Genomic DNA, 20,491 nt, shown 5'->3' with positions numbered 1-20,491 from the left:
GAATTTATTTGCAAATTATGGTGGAAAATAAGTATTTGGTCAATATCAAAAGGTCATCTCAATACTTTGTTATATATCCTTTGTTGGCAATGACAGAGGTCAAACGTGTCCTGTACGTCTTCACAAGGTTGGCACACACTGTTGCTGGTATGTTGGCCCATTCCTCCATGCAGATCTCCTCTAGAGCAGTGATGTTTTGGGGCTGTCGCTGGGCAACACGGACTTTCAACTCCCTCCAAAGGTTTTCTATGGGGTTGAGATCTGGAGACTGGCTAGGCCACTCCAGGACCTAGAAATGCTTCTTACAAAGCCACTTCTTCGTTGCCCGGGCGGTATGTTTGGGATCATTGTCATGTTGAAAGACCCAGCCACGTTTCATCTTCAATGCCCTTGCTGATGAAAGGAGGTTTGCACTCAAAATCTCAGGATACATGGCCCCATTCATTCTGTCCTGTACACGGATCAGTCGTCCTGGTCCCTTCTTCCTTCTACCATCGTCACCAGACTTCCTCAGAAGGGTTTGGATGAATTATACCTTCTGAGGAAGTCTGGTGACGAAACACGTCATGGGCTGGCATACTATTGTTTCCTGTTTGCCAGAGGCTGCCACGAGGAGATTACTAAGGCTGATTTTATTGTTGTGTTTGTATTATTTTTGTTTTTAATAAAACCTTTTATTGAAATGCTGCACAATGGAGTATATGAATCCTTTCGTTTGAGCATAATATTGCTAATTGGAGAAGGATTATAAAGGTGGAAATATACAAATTCATATCCTTTTATATAAACCTGGGAAGCGGCTGTATAGAGTGGATAATTTACTAAAAGCGGAAGAGAGCGAGTTGTGTAATGATCCAAGACCGCTGACGAGGATAAAGGAAGAGATTTGTAGATTGCATGAGACAAGCGTTTGAATCTATGGAAATCTTGTGAGTGCACTTGCAAGACATTAAGAAGCATGTTTGGGTGAAGATATAGCACACAGGTCCTTTTTGAAGCATTGTACAGTTGAAAATTGTGCTTGGGAATGTCACGTGAAGAATATATTGGACTTTACATTATTTAATCATTGGAAGTTATATGGATATGTGATTACACGGAATAATCTATACAGATTTTTTTTTCTATTCTGTATATGTTTTTTATATAAAGTTAGAGGCAGAGCACAATACAGGAGATATTAGGAATTATGGGAAAATGTTTATACACTTTATTAGTATTGCAGCTTGACAACCATTAGCAGTATCACTTATTACCTTGGTGCGGTCAAAATAGTTGTTATACCATTCCTCTATTGTCTTTGAGTTTTGTTTGGCCCTGTCACACCTTTTTTTGGTTGAGGTGCACTGCCAGCCATTTAAAATAAATGGCCTACCTTATCACAGGATGCCATAATGCAGGAAAATGTGTGAATGTATGACTCTGACCTATGTCTTGCAGATGATTTCACATTTTCTTGATCGTCCGTTGAGGGACAGAGGAATTCAGGAATTCTGAAACAGCCAGGCATTATGCTGCTTTCTACAGGAGCCTTGGACACTAGCAAGCCAAAAAAAACAAACCTCCAAGGCCAGCCTCCGTATACCTTCACCTCTAATCGTCATGCCTCAGTTTTTTTTGCTAGTGCCCTAGAAGGCTTGGATGTTTTTCTCTGCTCTGCTGCGAAGATCTAACTATAGTTTGCTAGCTTGTTATTTTTTTCTTCAATTACTTTAATCAAGATGCTTGATTATTATCCTAATCTAAGCATCAGGAGCATCCTCTGTGACTTCCTCTAGTTATTTAGCAGTTCTCACGCAGGAAACCACCTATTTTGTTTCAGATTTGGACCTTGGTGTTGCAAGACCATTCCTGGTTCTATTTTAGATCTGCCAGTGGCTGTTTTTCATCCCTCAGTTGGGCTGCTTTTGGACTTTTTAGATTTTTTTACTTGCCATAAAATCTTTTTCTTAAAATCCATTGAGTGATACAGCCTCCTCTCTGTATTTAACCGTCTTATGTACTGCTAGAAATGAATAGTAGGAAAAAGGACTTAATACACACATAATAAACTATAAGCTTTATAAATTCCTTCAGCCAATCCTTGATTCTTTCATTAAATCACGACCCCCACTTACTCTATAACTTCTTTACTCTAATAAATTATGTTCTATGGGCTATAATTTTATCTACACAAAGAACACCCATCTGAACATGTTAGAGGAGGGACATATCCCTTCCTTGATCCTGCTTATTCATCCCCATCTTAAGCTGGGTACACGCGTAGCAAATTTTGGCTGATTCAGCAGGAATCTGGTGAAATTTGCTGTGTTGGTGACCCTATTCCTTCACCAGTGCTCGATCATTAGATCGATTTTGCTGAAGGAACTGGAAATGGGTGTGGTTACGGGGGCGTGGCCACTAAAGGGTGTGGCCACTGAGGGGCGCTGTAAAGCTTTCTCGCACAGGGCGCCTAAAGGCCTAAGGCCGGCCCTGCATGTTGGACAATCATCGTTGGAACTGTGTTTGCAGCCAATTAGCTACAAGCTCCCTTCAGGTACTCTGACAGCATCTGGCAGCCACTATTAGAATACAATAGAAGCAGTGGGCGGATTCGTCCGTCCATGCTCTTCATTGTGGATGGAGGAATCTGTTATTTTTTTTCTTTTTTTCAGCCTATTGGTTGAGCGGGGAAAAAAAAAATAGACCCGTGTGTACCCTACTTAAGGCTTCAATTAGACACATTAAAATGAGTAGCAACTGCAGTGCTTTCTTAGTGGAAGTTCCAGTATGCTTTTCAAAAACAATCATTAGAATGCCCCATATTAAATGATTTTATCTGTACAATAAGATTTACACTTAAACATTAAACATTTTATACAAGTCATAAAATATATAAAATACCACTTTTATAAATGTGTAAAATATTATATATATATATATATTACAATTGACCTAAAATCCACTATAGTTTTTTTTGTTTAAAGCAATTTCTGTCTCAAGCATTCGATTTGCAAACCTGAATGTAATGGATCTGAGCAGGAGATCTTGACTACTGGTCCAGTGCTGCAAGTGTTTGCACCTAATTAATCATTTGCAGGAACCAATTTTGTGAAAGAGAAAAACAGCTGCACCCCCTTTGTGTGCTTGTCATTGCCTTGATCGTAAGTTAAAAATAAATACCATGACCTTTGCCAAGTTTATGTTCTACTTTCCTGGGCGCCATGTATTTTAGGAACTGCCCCTAGGATGGTTCTGTTACAAATAACATTGACTGATGTGTTGGCATCTATAGTGATATTGTCAGTTAGAATGTTGTCACATTAATAGCACCGATACTTTTTAGATTTATTTAAAAGCTGTTGAATTGAGAACGCCTGTTAGGCCGAAATTGTTTATTTTTTTCCATTGGTGATCGGGTTATTTTAGTATTGCCAAATTATTTTGTTGAGTGTAGCACATTCTTTAATCTTAAATCAGTATTTGCTTCATTATTATTTGTACTCTTATGAACCGAAAGGTGAAAAGAAAAACCTGAAATATTTACAATCACCTTAGACCAGCATTTTCTCAGCCTTTTTTCCCTTAGGGAACCCTTGAAAAAAGTTAGGGTAGGGAACCCCTAAAATTATTTTTTGCTTTACAGCTTAGGGTAGCCCATTGATGTGATCAGTGAGTTGTAGTTATAATTATTATATAAAACATTGTAATGTTCTTCCTTTTTTTTCTTATGAAATATGGACTTATTTTGCTGCACAAATCTCAAATCTAGGTTGACCTAATTCTGTTTTAGGTTTTCATTTATCCAGGCAATGGTAAAGCTAGTAGTTTTTAGGCACAATCAATTGGACTTTTTGTTTCTAGTTTTGTAGCTTAATCAAGCCACTTCTGTAGTTTCCATGAGTGTCAGAAAAATACCTCAGCATGTTTATCCACACAGGTAGCACAGACACCTTAATCAAATCACCATGGAAAGGCATATATTGATTCTCAAAGAACAGGATGTGAGGTCTGAAACTTGTGGAACCACCCTGTTCTTTAATACCTAATCCATCCTTGGATTAAACCTTCAATTTTACATTGCTGAAGGTGTGAATTATCAAAATGCTGGGGTGAATATGTTGGAAGTAGCCATTGTCCATTAAACTGAAATTGAGGGGAAATCCAAAAAAGTAAATCTTGTCTCAGCACTTGTACATATACCCTGACATATAACTTTTTTATAGGGCAGATTGACCAAACATGCCTCTGCATTATTATCTATGATGAGTCTTTGCGGCATAACAGGGGCACATCTGCATCTTTCTATTCAAGAAAAGTGTGTTGTCATATTTTGTCTAGTATTTCTCTGTTTTTCTGTGTGTAAATAACACTTTCCCTGCAGGAAAACCAACTTAATATATAGTGTTATTTAAATGTATAAAAATTTACTTTTTTTGTTTCATATAGAATTGAATTTTTTTTGGTTAATGTAAAACCATGAGCTTTATGTAAGATGGTCTAATGATCATTTATTAACTTAAAGGGTTCTACTAACGACAAGACAAATCTTTAAGAAGATAAAGATTGTCAGGTGGCTACAAGAAATAATTGGAACATGTGATTGGGTACCCACATTTTTTACTTTAAATGTACGTCTGCTGCAGAGGTTGTGTTAAAGTGTAGGAAACACAAAATTTGCCCTTCAGTGTTTTTGGCAGCAGTCCTCCCAGTATGCAGAGTTGTTTTTTTATTTTGTTGTGAAGGTTTGTTACCTAGAGATCCTGCCAGTAACCATACTACCTGCTGCAGGCTGACCACACTAAGCTACTGTCTCACAATTAATAGCTGCGTTGTCAGCCTGTCATAGGTGATCCTTCAGTTGGCCATTGGGTTACCTAACAGGTCTACACATGCTTATTTCGGACCTGACAGCCAATTGAAGACACCCTTATGACAGTCTGACAAAGCTGCTACTAGTTGCAAGGCAATGACACCTTGCATTGGATTTACAAATAAATAATTGCTTAAAGAGTAAATCCACTTTTGTTGAGAAAAACACATCTCTCTCTACTTGATCAGTGTACATTGCAAGGATTATAACCAACTTTGTTGCATTTTCCTATCTGTTTCTGTTCTGAAGGTCTAGCGGTTTGTTGCAGCATGTCCTTTCCAAACTGCTTCCTGAATCAGGAGTCTGAGTGTTTGTTTGTTTTTTTTTTATAACCAGCTGGTGAGCTTCCTGTGTTGTGATAAGGAAAGGGGCAGGGGCAGCATCCCTCTAGTAGTGAATAACCCTTAGGGAGTATTTGACCAAAAATTACATTTCTGTTGCAAGGGATGCCTAAAATTGTACTTGTATCTTAGTGCAGACTTCTGGGAAAACCGGCCAGCCAATCACAGAAGCTGGAATTGACATTTCTGGGCGAGTTCCAAACTCCAACGGTTTATGGCACACTTCCAGGTCGCAATATTGCATTGAATTTTTTTTCCAAAACCGATTTAGAACATTACATTGGCTACAGTTTTTTTTTTAAATGGAATGGTACTTTTCTAATAGCATTCATATACAAAATGGCTTGTGCAACAATTTATATATGTCATATTCATTTTTTAATGATTTGTATTTCTTGTTTTTAAAGTGCAGTTAACAATTTAAGTTAACTGGGCACAATGAGGCATAATGCTAAACATACTAAAACATAGATTTTGGGTTTACACACACTTCAAGTGTTCACTTGGCAAAAAAAACAGAACCTGTAAGCTGACCACAGGTGTCCAAACTTGTGCAAAGGACTTTCTTTATTTTGATAACTAATATGTTGTTCATACTTAATGTTAAGACTGCTCTAGTAGAGTATATCTTCTAATTTTAAGGTATTTGTCTTTTGTCTTTTTCTCCCCTCCAAGGTATTGCATCTATGACTGTCCCGGTGTATATAGCAGAAGCAGCTCCCCCACATTTGAGAGGAAGACTAGTAACAATTAACACACTCTTCATTACGGGTGGCCAGTTCTTTGCAGCTGTTGTTGATGGCGCTTTTAGCTACCTTCCAAGAGATGGATGGAGGTTCGTAATGAATTTCTCAAAAGGTTAATAATTCTCTCTAATATTGAATTTAAGGAGAACTGTGAGTAGCTTAATGTGATTTTATCAAATCTCTGCTTCTCCTATTTGTATTTTTTGCAGAAGTCTCTCTAGAGCAGGGGCCTCAAAGTACCGGCCCACGGGCCAACTCCGGCCCACGAGCCGGTACTATGTGGCCAGCTGACAAGTCGGGCACACGGTCACGGACCGCATGCCCGACTTGCGGGAGCAGCTACACGGTCTGGATCTCTCTCTGATGCAGAGCTGCTCCTGTCGGCTCCGGCCGAAGCTCTGTCAGTTCTGAGCTCTGGCCGAATGATGGATCATTAGTAACCTCTGCACTAGACCTTACTAATCACCACTAGATAACCAGGGAACGATGATGTGCCTCCTCCCTGCAAAGATGCAAGTTATTATTATTATAAATATGTATTAAGTGTGTTATGTGAGTGTGTGGCGGAGGGAGTGTATTAGGTGTGCGGGGGGGATTGGAATGGGGGGTCCCCTATATTTTTCAGGTGCGATTAGGGATTCCTGTGCCACAAACTTGCGTTTTCCTGCAGCAGGAATCCCTAATATGGCATTTACATGCAGCAACTGTCACCCATTCAAGTTAATTATCAGGTGACAGCCGCTGCATTTACACGCCTGTATACCGCATGTAATTGTATGTGATATGATTACATGCAGTTACAAAAACAATCACTATCCCTGGATAAACAATTGTGTATCCAGGGAGAATGATTTCCTAACTGCATGTAATCCGTTCACATATGATTACATGCGGTGCACAGGCGTTTACATGCAGCAGCTGTCACCCGATCATTACTTTGAATCGGTGACAGTTGCCGCTTGTAACATGTGCATACATTAAAACTGGTACCGTATGTAGTAGCGGCCCCCACGGGACAAAAAAATGTGTCCACTGGTCCCCGACTAAATTGAGTTTGAGACCCCTGCTCTAGAGGTAGGAAGAGGAATCACCAGCACTCAGTAGAATAATCCAACATGTCCATTTTATTGGACATAGACGTCACACAATCACAAGAGCCAACGTTTCGAGACCACGCAGGGTCCCTTCGTCTGGGCATAAAGAGTCACTCCCTGATGAAGGCACCCTGCGTGGTCTCGCAACGTTGGCTCTTGTGATTGTGTGACGTCTATGTCCAATAAAATGGACATGTTGGATTATTCTACTGAGTGCTGGTGATTCCTCTTCCTACATTGTGTCTGCATGGTGCAATCCGTGTTCATCACTACAAGCACCATTGTCTACATAGGCCTTGATTGCTGCAAGGTGTGAAGAGGATTTCCCCTTCTATCCACCCTGCTCTAGAGGGACTTCTTTTCTTTTTTGATGTTATAGACAGTTCTTTTAAAAGTGGCTTCTCTCATTAGGCAGGTGATATTGGGGATATTGAGTAGGCACAGGTGCTATGGTCATGCCATTCTTGGATTTTTTTTTTCCCTGCCTTTTTTGTGAAATGTCGAACTTTTAAAAGCGAACTATGGGGTAAGTGTTTTTTCCCCATGGTCATGGGGAATGAGAGGACATATACTAACCTCCTCCAGTGACCCAAAGCTCAGTATATTGCGAAACCGCTGCAGCCGGGACAGATCCCAACAATGCTGTCATGATCCACCCAGCTGTGTGATTTGCAACTGACTCTGCCTATCTAGAGGCAGAGCCAGCTGTACCCGCCCCCTCCCCCGTCCGTTCCTCCAGTCAGTGCTGGAGGAGCGGGGAGGGGGGAAACCCTGCAGGGAGCCGTGACTTGACAGTCATGGCTCTCTGCAGGGACAGGATCAGGAAGTGAGCGAGCGACGGTATGTGTTTGCTCACTTCCCGATCTATTGAGCCAACGTGTGACAGTTTCATTGTCACACGTCGGCTCGAACTATGAGGATGAGTGATTTTCACTCACCTCATAGTTCTCCTTTTAACTGTGGCATCAAGAAGGTGTTTGTGTTATGTTTTCAAACTCTAGGCTTTATACATATAAATACAGCAATAACGGAATCAAAGTAATCTTGAACACATGCAGTTCAGACCACATCTATGTACGTCAGACCTTAAAAGCTAATGGAGAAATGTTCATATACTACCGTGGCTTTTGTCAAAGTGAATTGAATACCATGAATTTATTACAACTGAGATGACTAATGTAAAATAGTCAATAAGAGCCAATGCTGGTCCATGTAAAATTTTATGCCATTCAACCATCAAATGCCAGATTTTCCAGGTTTGGGCAATTCATGGATATACAGGTGAAACTCGAATAATTAGAATATCGTGCAAAGTTCATTCATTTCACTAATGCAACTTAAAAGGTGAAACTAATATATGAGATAGACTCATTACATGCAAAGCAAGATAGTTCAAGCCGTGATTTGTCATAATTGTGATTATTATGGCTTACAGCTCATGAAAACCCCAAGAACCCCAAATCCACAACCTCAAAAAAGTAGAATATTACATGCAATCAATAAAACAAGGATTGTACATAGAACAATATCGGACCTCTGAAAAGTACAAGCATGCATATGTACTCAGTACTTGGTTTGGGCCCCTTTTGCAGAACTTACTGCAATTACTTTTGCACGATATTCTAATTATTCGAGTTTCACCTGTAGTTTCTGTTGGTAATGGCTTTTATGATGGAACCTCATTCTTGGAATGATTATGCAAGTTGGATGATTCTCCATGTTTCTGAAATAGTTTATTAACTAATATAGTTGTACTAGGTATGAAATGCTCACTGAAAATGTTTTTTTTTTGCAACAAAAACCAAAGAAACATAAAGCATGTCTAGAATATAACGGACACCAAGGCAGTATGTGCAAAAGGTCTTACAAATATGGTGTTGAGCATCTAGTATGATAGCTGCACAGGTATTTTACTAACATGTACCAGTTGCAAGAACATCCTTGTCAGAACCAACATGCCATCTAGTATGTAAATATTAAGCAAGCGTTGCCAACCTGCAAAAAAAACAATTGAGAGAATCTGCCTAACTGTGATAAAAACACTTTTGGGTAACATAAGGATCTTCTCCCACTGATCCTCCTGGAATAGTTTCCAAATCTTGTTCCCACCTATGTTTACCTTGTTAAAGGAATGTTTCTAAATATTGATTGGGGGTGTGTATAGAGATAGGACATTAGACTGCCAGTGAGGTAAAGTCTGGGGGTAGGGTCGGTGCTTGTAACTCAGTCTATCCTCGGCATGCAGGGCATGACAGAGCTTGATTTTGATAAAAGGATTTGGTAAAAAAAATAACAAACCTGAGAGGCAGTCTGATGCAGGCTAACTATAGTTATTTTTCAAAGTAAGAAATCAAAAAGCAAATGGCAAACTGAGCTACGCCCTTAAATGTATTGCCCAAAAACCATGATTCTGACAAACCCATTAAAATACTTTCCCACCCTGCATCCCATAGCACACAAATCAGAAGAAATGCACAATATATCTCCACATGTAGTGAAACTCATACTATATACATTAGTTTAGCGGTGGGCAACTCCAGCCCTCTAGCTGTCCTTGAACTACAAATCCCAACATGTCTCTGCCTCTGGGAGTCATGCCTGTAACTGTCAGTCTTGCACTGCTTCATGGGACCTGTAGTTCTACAGCAGCTGGAGGACCAGATTTGCCCACCCCTGCATTAGATCATTAATGCCAGAAATAAATGGAACTTCATATTTAAATCTCATTTGCCTCAAAGTGCCATTAAAGCAGAAGTCAGAACAAAAATTGTATTAACCCTTTCAGTGGAGCTACCCCCACACTGCAAGGATTAACTGCTCGATTTTGGTCTAGGGAGGAAAAAAAATAAAGTCATACTCACCTGATCCTCTGAGATAGCTGTGACAATGCGCCCTTCAGCCTGTGTCTCCTCCTATGATCCAGCGATGGTATATCCCTCAACACCCTCATGTCCTATATACAGTATATAGAGTGTGATGACTCAGGGACCTCAGACCACCAGAAGGGGAGCGAGGCTGAAAGGACTGGGCTAAGAGCGAGCCCGCTTGGAGGATTGGCGAGTATAACTTGTTTGATTTTCCTCTCTAGACCAAAAGGAACAGCGGGCAGCCACACTGCAAGGGTAAGAAAAGTTATGCCCGGTGTTCTTCTTAAGGCTCCATTCACACTATGGTGTTTTGTCCGTGCGTATTTGTGCAAGCTTTACGCACAACAGAAAAAAATACCATGTATTCTTATAGCCCCTGTTCACACCTAAGAGTAGAGTTGCGTGTAAAAAAAAACGCCTGTCGGAAAAACTGCATGAGCTTTTTTCTACGCAGGTCAGCGCAATTTGTCCTCATAGACACAATAGAAAATGCACAACAATTTGTTTGCAAGTTTTTTTGCGCGCGATTTCCCATTTACATCAATATGTCACAGATCTGCGTACAAAAACGCGCAACTTAGTATATACGCAGAAACGCATGTATTCTGCACTGAAACACTGTCTTGATGTGAACGGGGGCTCAATGAAGAGCGTCAAGTGCTCGTTTGGTCTATGGAGCTAAAGTAACAAAGATGTACTCACCTGAATCTCAGATCCGGCTGGCTGTTAGATCAGTCCCTGCAGCCTCGCTCAGTTTCCTAGAAGTAACAAAGGTGCATATAACAATAAAATCCTCTTTTATCCAGATTTAAGGTGTATAATGTTCTTGTATACCCACCATATGCATGTGAAATATGACTGGCAGCAAACATACTACAGAAAAACATAATGCTGAGGTTGGTTCCGCCCCAATGCTTGTTTAATAGAATAATATTGTGTTCATAGACTTCAGTTCACAGCAATAACTTGTTAGAAGCAGCATCATTTGGACGCTTTTGAACACTATTCATTTTTTTTTATATATCTCTAGGATTCAGTTGGGTGGTGATATTAGTTAGAACAAGTTGCATGTATCTTGCATGAATTTTGTGTGCTGGACTCGTACGAGTGGAGGAATGTAGTTTTGCTAGAATATGCACACTCCATGTGGCATATTTTTGGGATTTCAGTTAAGATGTGGATATATAAAGGCGAACACCTAGCACAGATGTGGTGCCATACTCCAATCCAGTCTGACATAAACCCCTTTTGAAAAGATGTGCACATCAGTAAGGTGTTTATATACAGCAAACACTCATTGGATGCATTTGATGGGACACTACAAGTCTATTATTTGATACTGGTTACAGCATCAGGAACATTTGAGCTATATTGGGACAGATCACTGCCCACCAATATTCATCAACCGCAGAAGATTTTATTTTATGTTTTGGCTGAAAGTTTGGACACAGAGATAGAAATTAGGGCTGTCCCGATACTGGTATTGGTATCGGGGCCGATACCAGGCATTTTCACGCGTACTTGTGAAAATGCCCTGATTCTTAAGACCGATACCAGCCCTTTAAATTTTCAAACTGCAGCCGCTGTCTGAGTTTCTGCACTTGTGGGGACCTTGGCAGCCTGCTTGGGACCTGCATGTAGCTGTCCATGGCAGTTCCTGCGCCGGGAAGGAGGAGATATACAACCGGACAGGCACTACCATGGGCATCTCCTTCTTCCCGCTGCAGGCACAGCCATGGACAGCCCCGTACAACACAGTACAATCCCGACACTGCCACTCTCCACAGCATAGGCACTGGCCGCAGAGCCCTGTAGTGAACCACGTCGCCCGGGTGAGATCGGCACGCAGCCTGGTGATGTATTCTGCTATGGTGACATATTTATTCTGCTGTGGGGGCATGTATTCATTTCTGGTGACATCTTTATTTAACTCTGACGAGAAACTGCTCTAAAATCATCAGTCTGTGTTGTTTTAGAAAAAATGTCACATGTCCCTTTTAAGAAAAAGTATCGGCAAGTAACTGAGGGAAAGTACCGATACTAGTACTTGGTCTTAAAGTGGCATCGGGACATCTCTAATAGAAATCGAGCATTGATGTGACTGCCATATCTTTATTTCTTAAAAGGACTCTTGACCTGTTTTGTGAATGCTAAGCTGTGTTTCTGCGTAAGATCTTTCTCCGTCAAGCATCTTTGTTACATATTTCACAGTTAATTGATTCCAGCCACATTGAGATATATATCATTGTTCATTTTTGATCGTATAGGACTAAGGAGCTCCAATCTATGTTCTGGCAGCAAGTGTGATACTTACCATCTCAAGTGATATTGTCCTTAAGAATAATCCATTATTTCTGGATGGAATTAAAGACTGAATGCAATATTATGCTTCTACTCTGCAATCACCTGACTGAATCTTCAGCATTGAGTTTTGCTATAGTATGATTGCCTTCAGTCATATTTCATATGCATACGCTGGATAAAACCTGGAGGGTATACAGGCACAATCTGATATTTTAGTTGATCAATATAAACTGTTTAAAGATGACTTTATTGTTTTGTTACATGTTTATTGGTTATTTCTAGGTTTCTTTTACATGTGGCGATTTTATATTGTACATTTTTCCTGTTTTGTGTGGTAAAGGATGCAAGGTGGAAACATTGCTATTTCAACATGTATGTCATATAATTATGGTATGTTAACCATTTGGGTTAATAAAGATCTAAAGCTGGCCATGCAATGCTATATTTTTTTATTTTGTTCAACCCAAGGGCTGAACAAAAAAATCGAGCAGATTCCTCCATCAACACTACGAGTGTGTCGCTTGAGGAGTCACTGTTGTTAGCATTGTATTCGGACAGCAGCCGCCAGCCACTGTCAGAATACCCAGAACAGAGCCGGCAGCTCATTGGCTTCCGGCTCTGTTCTTAAGAAGATTTTCTGACCGTTTCCTTGGTTCAGCTGAGGAAGGGATGCTGACAGACTGGGTGCCAACAGCAGCATATGTGGCATATTTTTGGGATTTCAGTAAAAAAAAAAAAAAAGAACGGGCTGAAATTTGCACAGTGTATAGCCACCCTAAAGTAAGGGGCTCTTTTTGATTGATTTTTCTTTGTAATCATTACTGATTTTGTAATATAACTATGATTGGTCTGTGTTGTCTGACAAACAGGTTGGCTGGCTTTTTTTTTTTTTTTAAATATATGTATTGTAGTGCACTGACAGATCCTGGACTTTCAAAAGAGTTAGACTCTGTATATAATTTTCTATTGGACACTGTGTCAACCTGTTGCCAATGAGGAAATATTTTGAGCATAAAGTGTTTTTCCACTTTTACTGTCAATTTTGAGAAACCCCCACAAAAAGTTTGTATTTCCATTCGCACAGCACACTTAAAATTTTAAAAAATTAATTTCTTACCTTTTTAGCTGTTTCTTTGGAGTAGATTTATGCATAGGACATTATAGGTAAACTCATTCCTCAGCATAGATGGCAATGTGAAGATAAGGGTCAAAAACCTTTTTTTTTTTAACATACAGTGCACAACCCAGCTTTTGAGTTCTTTTACTCTGTTAGAACAGACAGGCCTGTACAATTGATAATGAAGATCTGCCAGCACAGTACAGATAGGGTTAATTATGGTAAACATTAACTCCATAGCCCCATCCAGTCCCCTCAACATTCTAAATGGTTAAATGTTGTGAGTGGAGTGCCCCAGGGTTTAGTACGGAGACCAGCTCTGTTTTATGCTTATCGATGTAGATGTTGTAATAGCTTAATCTCGATGATACTAAACTATGTAGGGGAATAACTACACAACATGCCATAAAATCAGTACAGCAAGACTTGGATACAATTGGAGAGTGGGCTGCAACATGGCAGGTGCTGTTCAAAATCGAAAAATGCAAAGTTATGCACATGGGAGCTAAGAACATGTATGCAAATGACTATCTAGGAGGTGCTCCTCTGGAGTTGTCAGGGTTGGAGAAAGCTTGTGATGCCAAGCTGCAGCTAGCAAGGCATGCAGGATAGTATTCTGCATTAAAAGAGGGATTTTTGCGGTACAGTTTTCGTCACCAATCTTCAGGAATGACGTCCTTGAATTTGAGAGTGTTCAGAGAAAGGGGATATGATTGCAGTGTTAACATTTTTAAATAGGGACCGCAGTATCGGGAATTAACTCTTTAAACTAAGTAAGATCTTGAGGATGGTGAAAGGTGGACGAGAGGCGGGTTAATCAGACTTTTTGTAAAGGGTTTTTTTTTTTTTTACTGTAAGACAAGTAGAAATGTGGAATTCCCTAGCACAGATAGTGTTATCAACTGAAAGCATTGATAAATTCAAGGAATACTTGGACAAGTTTTCCAGGATACAGAATATACAGGGATATGGGAACTATTAGTGATATGGATACACACAAACAGACGTTAAACTGGATTGACCTGTGTCTTTATTCAACCTTACCAACTATGTAACCTATATTCAATAATGGAAAAACTTCAGTTTTGGAGTTTTCAGAAGAGAGCAAGTGAAATGTTAAGCAACAATGTTTAATTTTTTTTTTCTCAACCACTTTAGAACCGCCGTTCATACATATATACTGCAGCCATGATCTAGGTACTATTTTTTTTTCCAAATGGTTCTTGGCTTTCACATACAAGGGATCTGGACCTCTTTAGAGTGTTGCCCGATCACTTGAATCCGATGAGGATTTCTTCACTTCCAGTTTCAGGTTGTCATTTCGCTAGCTGCTGTGGCCAGAGATGAAGCACGATCTGTGTGTTATCAGCTTCAGTGGTGTCCATAGGTGTAATTAGGGGTGGGTTTTTTTTTTTTTTTCAGGGATGCCAACTCAGCCTATTTTCAAGATCTACCATTTTAGAGACTGTAGCTCTGGCCTGACAGACGGCCACAGTCACGTGTAGTAACACGTGATGTCCTAAATGTCACCAACCCTCTCTTACTTTTAACTCTCTGTGGGTCATGGCAGAGAAACAAAATGTCAGCTCTTATTTCATATGCTTGTGTAGTGAGTCTGGCCAGTGTGTAATTGCAGAGCTGTACCGCAGAATAAACCTCTTTTAAGGCGGGTTCAGAGACAGAGCTCTGGTCAGGAGGTAGGTGAGGGAGGCACCAGCTGTACACACAGAACATGCAGTCATCTTAAGCGGCTTCTGCATGTCCCCTCTCACTGACACATGTGCATTGGAAGGCCCAATTCCAGCCTGTGTGGTAGCCCTCAGGTTGGGTGTAGGAGTGGTACACTCCAACAAGGAGCGAGATGGTGATCCACTGAAACAGGCTCACCTGGAAAATAGCTCCAGACCTGCTGCTGCTTCCCTCGTCCTATGTCTCTGAGATTTCCCTGCCATGCATTCTTTTGCCACCATCTTGTAGCCTAGTGTCTGCCTTTTCCCCAGCATCCCGGTGCTTATTTGGAAAGGTGGAATATACTCCACAAAGGTGCACAGGGGAGCAAAGAGAGCGCAAAGGGCCCAAACAGGGTCTCATGACTCCAGTTGCCTGGAGCAGGTGTGCTGGCAGAGCTGCAGGATCACTGGCAGGCACCTACAAACTTGCTTCCTCTCACATGCCCTGCAAATCATGCCCTTCTAAAATTTCTCCTAAGAAACTGACTTTGAGTTGAGTTTGACTTTTTTAAATAAAAGATTAAGTTAAGTGAGTCACAATCCAGAAATGTATGTACTATTGTAGACAATTGATTTCAGGATTTTGTTTTACAGTGCAGTGAAAGATATCATGTGATGCATCACTGGAGCTCTAGTACAAATGGGTTCCATAAATAGTTACGGATTATTGTCAGTTCTATTTATAAATTTTTCTTTTTTGCTCACAAGTCATCTGTATGAAAATAATTTCTGCAAGGCATTGAATATTTCTGGTAGCATAACTGAACAGGTGAAATGGAAGCGTAGACACTGTCAAGTATTTCTAAACAAAAACCCCACTAAGGACTAAACGGCTCCAAAAATGTCCATACATGACCTAATATTCTGTTACATTTGTGCACACAAGTGAAGGGGACAATTTTCTTAGACTTCAAATGGACTTTAAATCTGATATTACCCCATAATCCTATCATAGTTTAAATATATACAGATGGAACCTTTATCATCCACAATATAACAAAATATGTACTTCTGCTAAATAGATCAATATATTCAAATCGGGTCAATACAGTCATGTTGGATTATTTTAAAAATAATTAATCTGATAGAATTAGAATTTGTCCTGCTTGTTAAAAAAAAAAGGCACTGCAAAGACAAATGAGACCCTTGACCTGTTATTTTGTTGCACAACTCTTAGAGGCAACAAGCGAATCTTATTGCTCTCAGTGAGAGATCTGCACCCGTCAACAGGTATCTTGGCTCACGCTTCTTGAGCACACTGCTCCACCTGTCTCAGGTTGGAAGGGTTCCTTATCCAGACTGCATATTAAAGCTCTTTCCATAGATGTTCGTTAGGATTTAGATGAAGGCTCATAGAAGGCCACTTTAGAATAGTTTAATATAGCTTTTTGACACTGGGCAGTACATTTCACTCTGGAATTCCTTGTGAGTCTTGAGATTTTACAGATTTAAGGCCACCCCATACCAGCTGCAGCAAAGCAGCCCCAAACAATAACAAAGCCTCCTCCATAGTACAATGTTCTTTATTTTAATTTTTTTTGAAGCTTCATTTTTCCATCTGTCAACACAGAGCTGAAGTGATTTGCCAAAAAACTCCTGTTTTGTTAAATGTGTCCAAATGTCATTCTCCCAACAGCATTGTGGTTTTAAAAGTAAGTGTTATAGAAAATTCCAGTCTAGCCGTGTTTTTTCTTTCACCAGTGAGTTTTCCTGGTCTTGTTCCTTTGAACCCACTTGTCATTTAAAAAGTGAGTTCATCTTTTATCTTTATGGGAAATGTACTTGGCTTTTTGTCTGCCATTCACACTATCCTTCTGTTCAATCTGGGTCAATTTTCCTCTTGCAGCCACATGCAGGGAGGTTGGCTACTCTCCCATGGACCTTAAACTTCTTAATATTTGCAACTGTAGTCACAGAAACGTTAAACTACTTAGACATAGTCTTATAGGTTTTACCTTTGACATGTCTACCTATGATTTTCTTTCTAATCTTCACAGACAATTCTCTCCTTTGCTGCCTTTGTTCCATGTTCAGTGGCTACTTTTCTCCATTTAAATAGGCTGAGTGATTGATTACACATGAAAACAGTTAGTTTGAAATATCACTATGATCCAGTTATTTAAAATCTTTTGTAGGGTTACCAACAAATCTGTCCAGGCCATGTTAGAATATCCTTGTAGAATAAACAGTATATCTCTCTTCACACTTTCTTTGCTTTACTCTGACAGAATAAAGGCATGCATATATACATGAGGCAATAGCTTTTATTTTCAGTACATTTCAGAAGGACTGAAGCATTGTTTCAATGAATTGTGTGTACTAACAAATTTATCTATGATTGTACAGGCTAAAATGAATAATGCACCCAGCAGAGCATACTAGACACCATAAGTTATGTTATAGATATGACACGTCAACATCCTGCTAATACATATACAGTATCTGCTCTCCAAGCTTCCTTTGTGCAAAGATCCTTTCTTTGCCTCTGACCTGATTAGCTGTTCTTCTATAAACTTCTACGTGTTACAAAAGTAAATATTGTAACAATTTTATTGTTTTAAAGACAGTATCACCTCTACACCATTGCAAAACCTTTTCCACTGACTCCTACTCATGAGAGTAGAGTAGAGGGCCTCTGCAATGCTGATACTTTCATTTGGAGGATGTATGAAATGATGGGTCTTTAAAGAAAAAGGCTCCCCTTCTCAAATGGTAATGCCCACTACAGGGATACAGCATGATCTTCCACACCTCAAGAGCCTGAATGTGTAACTTCAACATGGAGGTTGGTACATACACCTTAACTACTTCTAGGTGAACAGGTAATTTCATACTCGCTACTCTGGTAAAATGGTGATGGGCCCTTTTGGATGTTGAGTGTGAGATTATAAAGAGATTTCCAAGCTCCAATTCACATGTTCTAATTGGGAAGTTCAACCATCAACTATACAACATGATGGAACGTGGTCATAGTTGAATGAGGGGAGGGGCTTTTGTTTAGAATACATTTCTTTAAAGCAGGTATCCCCTTTTATATGGAGTGTAGTATTGCAGTGAGAGCAAGGGGTTAAGTGGACCCTTTTACCAGCATGTTACAGGAAGTAGAACATGAAATTGACTGGGTTTTTATCCCCAGGCTTTAATATCATATAATCAAATCACAATGAGTTCTGTTGCTAAAATAGAAATGCTGAAAAAAAATCCCTGCAAAAAAAAAGTATATACCTCTCCATCTGCTCGCCCTGTGGTGACCCACTGTGCTCATTGGTTTCTCACACCAGCTCTTAAGTAACTACTGTGTCCTGTAGTGGTGTGGGTGTTGGCAGAAGGAGTCCCTGAAGTTGCCGTTTAAGAGACTTCAGGTGACAATTTTTGTTAATTAGTGGCGTTCAGAAGGACAACAGATGAGGTGTTTACCCTCTACTTTTGCAGGAATTACTTTTTATTTCCAATCTTATTTTGAACCGAGTTGTTTTCATCGAACTGCCCATATTTCACCATTACCTATGAGTGCTTAAAGTGATATTTAAGTCAAAAGGATTTTAAATGCTGATGAAATCACTTATAATGAATGCTGCTCCTTGATGTTTTAGTTTCCTGCAGAATCAGCTGGTCCCCTGAACACTGGTCCTGTCTTCCTGTTTTAAGCTGGCCATACACCTTACAATTATCTGCAGATTTTCTGTGGTCAGATGGAAAAAGTGCAACAGATTGGCCCAGGTGGAGATTACTCCATCCACACAGTTAAGTGTAGATGGAGGAATCTGTTGTACTTTTTCCATCTGACCACAGAAAATCTGCAGATAATTGTAAGGTGTATGGCCAGCTTTAGAGTGACTCCTTTCTCAAGCAGCGTGCTTTGCAGTCACCCTTGTATGTACTAGTAAGCTGTGTGTATCTCCACAAACACACAGACACAGCAAATCAAGCTACTCCCCTCCCTTCTGCCCCCATCTCCTCCATCCTCCTCGCAGCTAGTAGATGAACAGTTGCTGGAGTCTGCACTGTCCTTTGTGATCTTGTACTGGACAGGAAGTTCAGGGAAGCTGAGCCGAGAGATTTGGAAGAATCTTTTCAGAAACATGATGATAAGTGTTTTGGCAAAAATGTAAAGCAAAGCTTTCTCGGCAATGTATATTTGTTTGATTTGGATTTATTACTGAAAAAAAGTTTGAGAGTTTAATACTACTTTTAAGCCTGAACTCTTACAGTGGGTCCCCGCATTTTCTTAGGGGTCGAGGAGCAAGGTGTAATACTTGCCGCCTTATCCGCTCCAGCAAGCTCCCTCCATTTGTGCAACTGGTCATTAAAAGCCTTCTCTTTAAGGTGCACCTGGCTACAGTTGCATGCTTGGCCAGCAAAGCAGATTCTGTAAATTTCAGTTATCATTCTCTGTTAACGAATTTGTTGCACAACAGTTGAGTTTGTGTTCTAGTTACAACTGAGAAGTCAGTTGCACAAAGTACATTTGTAACCATGAATTTATAATAAACCTGTATACTGTTGTGATAAACGGTATGCATTCTATGACATTTAAATACACCTCTGTGTCATATGGTGAAACATCCTCTTTTATTTAAATGAGATATGAATATGTATAACCACCTACCCATGACTAGAAATCATTGTGACTCATTCTATTTCTGGCTTATAGTCTTGGCCCGAATAAAAGAAGAGTTCTGTTTTCTTGTGAAACACTATTCCGATAGCCCTGTAATGCAATTTCAAAACAAGATACGCACTTTTGAATATCAAATATACAGAAGGTTCCTTAAACTTGGAGATGCACGGCTCTTTTAATACAGGTCTTACATCATGCTAATTATTTGATCCTATTCTCATTATCTCTGATCTTGACATATTTAGCATTGTGTGAACTTACAAATAAATGCAACCTGTGTGCACAAGTGGCATTTTGAACTATACCAACTTTTAACCATGGTGATTTTTCCCACGATTAGATCAATTAAGAAGTCTATTTCGGGACTTTTATTAAATTATAAAGTAAAGGGTTTGAAACGGCTCAAATATTAATGCTGTTGTCACTAGAGATGTCCCAATACCATTTTTTCAAGACCAAGTACAAGTACTTTTCCTCCGGTACTTGTCGATTCCAATTACTGATACTTTTTCTTAAAGGGACGTGACCTTTTTTCTAAAACAATACAGACTAATGATTTTAGGGCAGTTTCTTTATAATTATGAAGAACTGAAACTCAATCTATGTTTATGCTTGTCCTGATACAAAAAATTATTTCAACCAAAACCGTATTTGATTGTGCTAAGAAGGGCTTCGCACTGCACTGACCAATGAGTGCTTGCAATTTCAGAGTGAAATTTTAAATCCATAGTGCAGGGCTGCACTGGAGTATGAGGGACAAATATTACACCCGTACCTGCAGGGGGAAGGACCGTTTACCAAAAGGTAAGTATGGGGGGG

General features: G+C 39.8%; 1 protein-coding gene across 1 annotated transcript in view; it reads left to right on the top strand.

Moving 5' to 3' along the window:
• The window catches only part of SLC2A13 (solute carrier family 2 member 13), a 137,372-nt gene that overhangs the window by 13,817 nt on the left and 103,064 nt on the right, over positions 1 to 20,491 (top strand). Inside the window, exon 2 of the mRNA XM_018552510.1 lies at positions 5,869 to 6,028. Coding sequence (XP_018408012.1) covers positions 5,869 to 6,028 — 160 coding nt within the window. The remainder of the gene's footprint in view (positions 1 to 5,868; positions 6,029 to 20,491) is intronic.

The sequence above is a fragment of the Nanorana parkeri genome, unplaced genomic scaffold (genome assembly GCF_000935625.1).
Source record: "Nanorana parkeri isolate BGI_ZX_2015 unplaced genomic scaffold, ASM93562v1 scaffold90, whole genome shotgun sequence".
Classification (NCBI taxonomy): domain Eukaryota; kingdom Metazoa; phylum Chordata; class Amphibia; order Anura; family Dicroglossidae; genus Nanorana; species Nanorana parkeri.
Note: the sequence above shows the minus strand (reverse complement) of the source record. Positions and strands in the feature narration are given on the sequence as shown.